This window comes from Dryobates pubescens, chromosome 28 (genome assembly GCF_014839835.1).
Source record: "Dryobates pubescens isolate bDryPub1 chromosome 28, bDryPub1.pri, whole genome shotgun sequence".
Taxonomy (NCBI): Eukaryota; Metazoa; Chordata; class Aves; order Piciformes; family Picidae; genus Dryobates; species Dryobates pubescens.
The window spans coordinates 7,916,764-7,926,850 of record NC_071639.1 but is presented as its reverse complement, the minus strand read 5'-3'; the positions used below and the strand labels follow the sequence as shown (position 1 = coordinate 7,926,850).

Genomic DNA, 10,087 nt, shown 5'->3' with positions numbered 1-10,087 from the left:
TGCGTTCTCCCTGTGCCACAAGCCTTCTCCAGCCCCTAGCAGCTGAGACTGTTGTACCTGGGCAGGGAGCTGCCCACAGCATTCTTTAAAAGTCTGTAATTTACCATCCCAGAACTTTAACCTACAAAAGCTTGCACACTTTGCACCCCTGCGTGAACACCACCACCCCGGGGGCAGGTTACAGAAGCAGGCAGCCCCAGCATGACCCCAGCTCTGCTGTAGGGGCCGGGCCTTTGCCCCGTCCAGCTGCGTGCCCATCAGCCCCACTCGTGTCCACCGGCCTCGTGTCCGCCGCCTCCCTGCGCATCCCACCGCACCCCTTCTCCCTGTGGCAGCTGGAATTAGCTTGGGAATTAGCCTGCAAACGACAAAGATATTCCTGCTTTCTTTAAATTACATGTGTGTAAGCGTGTGTGCATGTATACGTGCATGTGTACGGCCTGTCGGCTTCGGGGGCGCGCAAGCGATGCGCGGGGCTGGGGGGGGGGGGTTTGGGGAGTCCCCGATCCCGGAGCAACGATGGTTGGGAGAAACAGCTCCAGCGGAGGGCAGGCGAGGGGGCGGCGGGGCCGAGCCAGCCCCTCGGTCCACGGCAGGAGGAGGAGATCCCCCATGCTGCAGCCCAATGGGAGCAGTGGCTCTTCCCTTTCTCCCGCTTCCTTTCTCCACCCCCAGCCCCGGGCTGGGGAGGCGGGAGGCGGCAGATCTGCAGCCCGGCCAGCGGAGGGGCGCGGGGCCAGGGGCAGCCCTACACGGTCCTCTCTCCGCCTCCGCTGAAACACCTGCGGGGGGGAAGGATGTCGGGGAGCGGCCGCCCCCGTCCGCGGGAGCGCGGGCTGGCCCCGGAGCCGCCCCGGCGAGGAGGAGGAGGAGGAAGAAGACGAAGAGGAGAGGAAGAGAAAGGAGCAGGAGGGAAGTGGGGAAGTTGTGCCTTGCCCGCCCGGTCGGGAGCCGGAGCCATGGGCCCCGCCGGGGGGGTGCGGGCCGCCCCCTCGCTGCTGCTCTCCCTGCTGCTTGGAGCCTCGGCCCCGCTCTGGCTGCGGGCGGAGAAGCTGGGTGAGTGAGTTTGGGGGGTGGTGGGTTCGGGGGTGGGCGGGTGAGGAAGGGGTCCATGCTGCACGGCCCCTCGGGGCGTCCACCTTGCGCAGAGGACGAGCGGTGGGGTGCTGCGAGGAGCGGTCCACGCCGTCCTCGCCTTATTGCTGCGCGGGAGCGCAGCCAGAGCTCCTCTCGGGCTGTATATAGCTGACCTGGTTAATGCTCGCCGGGTTTATCCCCGTGTCTGAGTAGCTGTGAGATTAAGGCGGTAACCGGCCCTAGGCTAAATGCACACTTGGGTTTGCTTCGGATTTCCTTAATTAGGATTTTAATATTTTTTTTTTAAGAAGTCAAACAAGCGGAGCCAAACTCTCCGGCAAGTTGTAGACAGGGTCTGGGAGCGGCTCCGGCCCTTCCCGCGGCCACCTGGGTGCCTGTCCCCAGCGGAAGAAGTCCCGAGATCGACAACCGGTGCTGGACGACCGGCAACAGCTCCTCCGCCCCGCTCCCCGGGGCCCGGTCCCTCAGCTGAGTCCCCGTGTCTCAGTCGGGCGCAGGCGAGTCTGTTCGCACACCGCCCCGCTGAGACCGAGCACACTCGTGTCGGGACAGAGCTTGGCAGGGATCTCGACAGCCCTTTTGTGATGCTGCAGCTCGCCCAGTGAGGGATCGGGCTCTCCTCTCCTTAACCGGTGTTTTTATGCGGCTCCCAGTTAAGCTTCCTGTGTAAATTACAAGCACAGCCGACTGCTCCTACCGAGGAGTTGCAACCTTTTGGTTGTGGCATTTGCCTAGCCTGATGCATCCATCTTAGGGCAGTTCACCGACAGCTACTGGGCTGGTTAAATAGTTAACACTGGAAATTAAGCGTAATGAGCTCGATCGTGCATTCAGATAAATTAATAGTCCCTGCACTAATGTTCCAACTTGGCTGCAAATTCCAGAACCGAGGGCATTAGCAGTGCATCCAGGCAGTGGTACAAAGTACTTTGTTTGGCTGATTTGTGCCTCTCCTCCACACAACTTCCTACGAATGGAGATTTTTCGATATGGATCTCCACAGAAGGGAGAATTTGGTATGAGTTGTGTTGCTTTTCCACTTGTCAGCTTTGTGCCAGCTTTGCTATTCCATCCTCAGTATGTTTCCCTGTTTTGAGACTCCAACTTGGTATGCTCCAGGAAATATACATGAACCAAAGGAAAAAAAAAGTACACCCTCATTCCCCTGTTTTCATCAGTGTTTTGAGGGGTTTTGCTTGTTTGTTTCCTCCTTCACTCATGTCTGTCTCACACGAGACGACAATATTTTGTTTCCTCTTTCACCAATGTTTGTCTCACATGATGACAAGAAGCAGAAAGTTATTTGGAGAGTCAGAAACAGTAAGTTTGTTGCCATTCTGTGATTTGAGGAGTTTTTAGTGCGCACAGTGACATGAAGCAGTATGAATCCTACTCCTAAATTAATTGGTGAAAGCCCTTATGTTGCACTAGAAAATATTTCCACTATCAAACCAACGGCAAGGAAACACAAGTAGTATTTTGTCTGGTTCTCTTTGGACCAAAGTCCAATGTATATGAGTCTGACCAGTGTCTAGAAAGCAGAAGAGATTCCGACCTCTGTCTTTCCTTTCTCCTCAGGGTGCAGCTATTCTATTCCTTTACTGATATTACCCTGTAAATTAGGGGCTAAATGTTCTAAAGTCACACCAGTGGAGAAAGGAGATAAGGATAAGTGGATCCCAACTTCCTGTTACACAAGCTTCTTGACTTGATTTAAAAGTTGTGATGGAGCACGGGAAGTGCCAGAGCAAATCAGGCTCCAGTTGCAGCTAGTTCTGTATCTTGTCACCGCTGGTGCCTTCAACCAGCTGCTTCAAAGAGAGTTGTGCTGCTTTAAATATATTGATTTAAAATTACTCATCTTTAAAAATCAAGTAGCACACTTTCCTGGCTTCTCAGGACCTGTCTGCACAACCTGTTTGTTTTTTTACCATGACCAACTCACCTTCCTTTTCAGTTTTCCCTGAGGGATGCTACGGAACGAGGATGAAGCTGCTGTTACAGCTTCTGTTCTTTCACTTAAATTTCAGATCAAGGCAAGGGCCCAATTTTTTCACTGTAGCTTTGTTACCTCATAGCATTGCTCATATCCGAGTGTGACCATGCAGAGCCCAGGTGTCAGCTCTTCACAGTATCACCAAAGTTGGAAGAGACCTCAAAGATCATCAAATCCAACCTCTTCTGCTCTTGAAAATCAGTTCAATGTCTGTGTGCTATCCAGAGCCATCTGAAATGTGGGATTCTGTTGTTCAGATGGGGAAGGCTGTGTGTTTAGGGATCTGACTTTAATTAAAACATTTTTATAAGCTTAGTAGGTCTCACCTGGGGACAAATATCACATCTATGACTGTCCATGAGTAATAAGTAGCTTTGGCATTTATAATAAAAGGTTCTTCTTTTCCCTTTTAATTCTGCTAATGCACTGATAATTCCTCTCGTGGTTCCAGTTGCCAGTTCTTTGCTGACAACATCTTGCTCCCTACGTGCCAGCCTCACGTGGATGTGCCCGACCTGGTCTGTCTTCTCAATCTCTCCTTCTGGTGGTTCAAGCCTAAGGTAGAAAGGAGGGAAACCTGAACGCTTTATCTTTGCCTTTCACTGCCTTCTGTTTTTTTTCTTCTGGTCTCATTGAGCAAGACCTTGAACCATGTCATTGTGGAGGGCAGGTATCTAAATCAGAGTTGAATCTAAGTCTGTCTTTATTACATTTCTGGCCAGTAGGACTTGAAGCTCACCTGAGGGTTGTTTGTTCGTAGAAGGGCATAATAGGAAGGGGAATGGTACTCTGTTAAGATTTAAGCCGCTGCTCCTGCTATAACCCATTTATTTTCACTTCAAATAAAGCAATGAAACTATTTCTTGTGGCATCTGCCGATCAGCCTCTGAACATGAACTTTGCTTATGGGATTCCTGAGTCTAGTGACACTTGTACCCAGTGCTCAGTTAGAAGAATTGATGGGCAGTAGACTCTGAAACATTTTTTAAGTGAGGCTGTTACTTAATGTGACAACAGCATATGCAGTAATTATGAGAGCTTATGCTTGTTCTCGGGGGGTTGTACAAAACCCATACCAAAGAATATCAGTGTGATCATGCTAATCCACTTTGCATGCCCATATCCAGCAGTCTGAAATGCAGAGAGAGAGATGAATCTTTCTTGTACCCACCCCCTTCCAGTTTCTGAGTATAAATGATTGGTAGATTTTTCAGTTTGTTTGCATTTTGTCCTTATGTCTGCTTCTTTCCTTGGCTCGCTCTGTCTCGCCTTGTGAGTGCTGCTTGGAATCACTAAAGAGGGAGGCAACAGATTTCTAGTTGCAGTTCATAAGCCACATGAAAATGCCACATGAAAATGGCAATGTTTCCAGTTGCACAGGCTTTGCTATAAATAGCTTTAAGCCCTTTATATGTACTTCTCTTTAGGTTATCAGGGGACATATTTCAAACACAATCAGAGACAGGGAGGCCACTGGGAGTCTCACTGACAAAGGAGGGAGGTAAAAAGATGCCTTGGGAAAGTTGTTACCTGCACATTCACATAACATGCATGGCTGTTGAATCATAGCTCATGCAAATTTCTTATTGATTTTCATATGCAAAACCAAATCCATTTATATTTATCAGCGTGGTGCCACCTTTAGTCCATTGGAGCTGCATTTGTAGCACAGTAAAATGTACTTTGTAAAACATTGACTTTGAGAATGCTTATGCTACTGTATAGAGATGCCTCAAAACTATGTCAGGTCCCAGTTGTACAAAGCTGGTACCCCTCTGAGCTAGCACACCACCCCAAGAAATGTGGCCTTGAGTGGTGGCAGGCACTGAAGCCCTCAGCAGAGACCCCGCTGTAGTTTGGGGCTGGCTGCATTGTATCAGATGCTCTCCCATGGCATGTACTCATCAACACATGGCTTTGCACCATCTGCTAAGAATAAAACAAGCCAGGCAAAATCAAAATAAAATCCTTCTGACTGGATTCAGTGGAATAGTGTTGGATCCCAAATATCTGCAATCAACCCAAAAGTTGACAGCAATGCATAAGAATGAGCACACAACTCCCCTAAAAGCCTTAATTAGCTTTTCAGCCAGGATTAGGAAACTTCAAACTGGGACAATCTACCAGTGATGCTTAAATAAAATAAAAAGGATAAGGGTTTGAGTAGTTTGAAGAGTATGCAGTGTCTTCATCATTGCTTTTGGAATAAATTATGAACTATCTAATTAAATTCATTTGGACTGGGAAATTTTCTGTGTGCTAAAGACATTTTTGAGGTTTGCTGGACGCTTGCATGTAGAGAGGCTGCCAGTAGTTATGGTTAGAATTGTTGATCCTGTATAATTAAGCTTGGGAGCTGAGGGTGTTATGAGGAGGAAGTACTTTAGTCTTTCGTTCCCTCTCTCCCTGTCTCTTCTTTTGTCAGAGCCAGGACTTGCCTCTCAGGAATCTCCTTCCAAGACATGAAGGTTTAGCTTGGTGGTGGTGGGACTTTTTCATCTTCCCTGAGCAGGATTTCCAGTCCCAGTGCAACCATGCTAATTATTTCTGTTCACCTGGTGTCTGTTGGGCTGCTGTCTGTTGGCAGCAGCTGCCTGCCTGGTGGTTCCATGCTGGCTCTGCATGCAGGGAGAGGGAAGAATGAGTATGCTCAAGCTACACTGGCTTTGTACATCTCCAAAGAGCTTCAGTAGAGGTGTTTTCACGCATGAGAGGGACAGAAGAATAGAAGGGGGAAAGCAGAGCAAGGCTAGAAATCCAGAGCCAATGCTTCCTGGAAGACCAGAATCTTCATTTTGTTATTTAGCATCGCACATTTAGCCTCAAGCTGCTAAAATAGCGTTCATCAGGCAGTTAGTAAAGCTCTAAAACACTGTTTCTTCTCTCAGCTACTGCAGAAACCTTGTTTCTATCACAGCTTTAATCTGTGATGTTCAAGTTTTTGGCACTTCCACGGCAGATTGTTCAGCAATATTGGATTTCAGTCTCGTGCTTTGACATTAAAGTTGAAGTCATGTTGATGTCATCTTCCAGATGTTCATGTCTACTGAATAAAAATGGTGTTTATTTGTTTTATTTCCAATCACAAAACCACATGGGGAGTTCTGGACGAGATCCCTGATGCTGTACAAAGGCCTGGGTGTCCTGTCAGAAATCAAACAAAACTTTTCTTCATGGTGCAGTAGGAGAGACCTCAAAACATTGGAATTGTAGGTGGGTGTCTTCACCCATCAGAACAGAATGGCTTTGTTGTTGCAGCTGTGGTAACTGCCCAAAACTACTTGTGTTCTGCTCTGGTGCCACGCTCGTTCTGTGTTTGACTTAATATAGTCAGCTATGCCTTGGTTGTAAACCAAGCTCAAAACAACAACAACAGGGAAGTCCTTTTTCTCCTCCAAGTATGAAAAACATTCTATTTTAACTTATAAAGTCAAGCATCCTGCTGGTCACACTCTACTGGAGACTTTGACGGCGAGGTTCACTGCTGGCTCAGGAGCTGTTGCTCTTCCTGTTGCCTCAGCTTGCTCCCAAAGCCAGGGATTTGTAGCATCTCATATTCCTTGTGTCAGCATGGTACAGGGGAATGGAAGTTGAAATGCCTGGAAGCCACAGAGCTGAAGGCTTTAAAGCAGAGCTTCAAAAGATAAGCTCTTATTGTAGTGTGTGTTGTTTTGTGCCGCATTCAATGAGTGGCTGGAAGTGGCAAGGAATCAGCACTATTTTGTGACAGACAGAAGAGGTGTAGTTAAACTTGTGGTCCTTAAAACTCACATTAATGTGTCACAGAAGTCACAGAAATGATGCTGTGGATCACAGTGGCACAACCAGCACTAGAATAGAATAGAACTGACCAGGTTGGAAAAGACCTTCAAGATCATCGAGTCCAACCTATCTCCTAACACCATCTAATCAACTAAACCGTGGCACCAAGCACCCCATCCAGTCTCTTCTTAATCACCTCCAGTGATGGTGACCCCACCACCTCCCTGGGCAGCCCATTCCAATGGCCCATCACTCTTTCTGTGAACAATTTCTGATTGCCTTTCTATTATTATTTTTTTGTAAATTATTAATTTATTTCTTCTCCAAATACCTCTCAGATCAAATCTATGCAGCCAAAACCAACCAGGGAGCTCATAAGCTTTACTGGTTTAGGGAGCTGCTGAATACACCTTTCTGGTTAATACCCTGACAATGAGCATCAGGCAGGCTGCTCACATGAGAATACAGGGGGAAAAAAAGACATTTCTTGCTTTCAGTGTTCTAGACCAGCAGCCTGATGTAACTCTTTGGCCATATCTTTGCCTTAGTTCAGTTCAATTTTGCTTCCATTTCCACTGGCACTGTAAGGAACCACTGGTTATATTGTGTTACCCATAGAGGACACTGCTAGTTTCCTAGAAGTTGGACTGACTGAGTCAAAAGGCAAACCAGAAAATTGTGTCTTGCTAATAAATGCCAATTACTGTTTCCTTACCAAGCTAATTAATGTTCTCTTGAGATACATTTTAATTTCCACCTTGGGGATAATGGGAGAGGTTGCATAATTTGCTTTCTGCTGTCCTTTCTTACTAAAATATCATCTATTCCACCCAGGCACGCAGGCTAAAAAGGTGAATGTGTGATTTATTTTCAAGTAAGATGGGACAGGTCTGCTTTCCAGAAAAAAAGTGCACTCTTCATCACTGGTAACTGTCAGTCTTGCTTGACTTGTGTCACATTAACAAGGGAATAGCATATTAAGGGGGGAAAAAAAAGCAAAAAGAGAGTGGTGGTTTCATTCTATCATGTTCAGCTACTTCCTCTTGCCCAAATTAAAGCTGTTTTGAAACCTTGCCTTCCCACCTGCTACTGTAACTGGAACAGCTCTGCTTCAGCCTCTCCTTACCCTGGTGTCTCTGAATTTCCTGTCCCTGTGGGTTTGTCAGTCCTTAGCACTGCTGTGAATATTCCTATTTCTGTGCAACCCAATATTCAAGTCTGGCCCTGAGCTTGCAGCATATGTTTCCCACACAGTCCAAATTTGGTGCAATATACTGTAAGTTAATCTCCAGTAAAGCACAGCAAAGAGGAAAAACTTGGGGGAAAAAAAAAAAACAGATGGAGAAAGTAGAGCAAACAATTTGCATAGATATGATATGTCTCTCAGTTAAGATTAACATTTCCTACTTTGCCTGAAAAACCCTTAATGGAAATCCAACTGCATGTTTGGCCAGATCAGCAGAATCAGAAGAGGTGCCCTAGTGGCACAATGTTCTCCCAGCACAGAGGGGCCCCAGGACGAGGGAGCAGGCCTCCATCTCCTGCCGTGGCCTCACATCCCTGTCTTGTTGCTGGGATGCTGTAGGCAGAGGGACATGGAAGAAGCATCTATCTGAAGCTTCATGAGGGTCCTGGGTTACTCTGCATGGGGGCTGTGGGAGGAGCACAACCATCCACTCATTTATTTACAGCCCTTCAAGGTTCCTTCTGGGCTTGGGAGTGACCTTCTCAGTGTCCCCCCTGTACTTGAGGTGCATCATGTAAACATATATCCTAAAGTGGGCAGGTATTTGTTAGAAAACAAAATCAGCTTCCTTTTAGCAAGCATGGAGACTTTCCACTTAAAATTCCCCTGAAATTTCCATGCTTGTGTAGTTCCACACACAGAGACCAATAAAATGTCGAAGTGGTCAATCACAGCAGCACACCTCCTCCACGAAAGAAAAGCGGCGAAGAACACTCTGCAGGAAATAAATCAATTACAAATCTCCTTTTTGTTGTTGTTGTGGTAGCAGTTGAAAAGCCAGAGAAGTTTTCTCACACCCTCAGTCTCCAGAGTGCTGTATTTAGAGTGCTGAAAAGCAAATTCCAGGGCTGAAACTCGCTTCCCTTGAGCACTACGGTTGGGTGTACTGCTGAAGTCCTGGAAGCAGCGACTAAAATACACTTCTTCTTTGACGTGCACTTCAGTACTCTCTGTCTTTCACAGATTGTGATGGAACTAGATAGTGCTCCTGAAAAGCAAAGGCAAACCTAGTTTGCTCCTATTTCTGGGGATTTAATAGAAGGAAAGCAAGCAAACTGTATGGTGCTATTTACATTCCTGTGTCAGCCTTGTCCCTTATGTGTTGCAGGATCTTGTTCTTTGCAGAATGCAGTGATTTCTTAATCCTGTGTCCTCATGCATAATTCATAGCCAAAGGTCTGGCAGGCTGTAACTGCCTTCTCTCCTTCGGGCACTGTGACTTCTACAGTAATCTGAATCATCTTGCCACCGAGGTCTCATGCATAAATGCAGCCACGTAGCATAAGGTTTCATCCTGTCACGAGTGCTGAAGATGTGTGTGCAGACCACAGAGTCACAGAGAGTTAGGGGTTGGAAGGCACCTTGAATGATCACCGAGTCCAACCACCCCTGCCAGAGCACCTAGAATAGGACACACAGGGATAGAGAATACAATAGGATAGGATAGGATAGGATAGGATAGGATAGGATAGGATAGGATAGGATAGGATAGGATAGAATTAGAATAGAATAGAATAGAGATGAATTGAATTGAATTGAATTGAATTGAATTGAATTGAATTGAATTGAATTGACCAGGTTGGAAAAGAACTTCAAGATCATCGAGTCCAACCTATCATTCAATACCATCTAATCAACTAAACCATGGCACAAGCACCCCATCCATCCTAAACACCTCCAGTGACTGTGACTCGACCACCTCCCTGGGCAGCACATTCCAATGGCCAATCTCCCTTTCTGGGAAGAACTTCTTCCTAACATCCAGCCTAAATCTCCCCTGGCACAGTTTGAGACTGTGTCCTCTTGTTCTGTGGGTGGTTGCCTGGGAGAAGAGACCAGCCCCCACCTGGCTACAACCTCCCTTCAGATAGTCGTAGAGAGCAATAAGGTCTCCTCTGAGCCTCCTCTTCTCCAGGCTGAGCAACCCCAGGTCCCTTAGCCTCTCGTCATAGAGCTTGTGCTTCTGAAAGTCTCCAGAGAGGGAG

At 47.0% G+C, this 10,087-nt stretch overlaps 1 protein-coding gene across 1 annotated transcript in view; it reads left to right on the top strand.

Annotated features, from left to right (window-relative positions):
• Positions 1 to 625: 625 nt before the first annotated feature.
• Positions 626 to 10,087, top strand: part of DCBLD1 (discoidin, CUB and LCCL domain containing 1) — a 51,028-nt gene continuing 41,566 nt past the window's right edge. Inside the window, 2 exon segments of the mRNA XM_054173999.1 lie at positions 626 to 787; positions 789 to 1,056. Coding sequence (XP_054029974.1) covers positions 626 to 787; positions 789 to 1,056 — 430 coding nt within the window.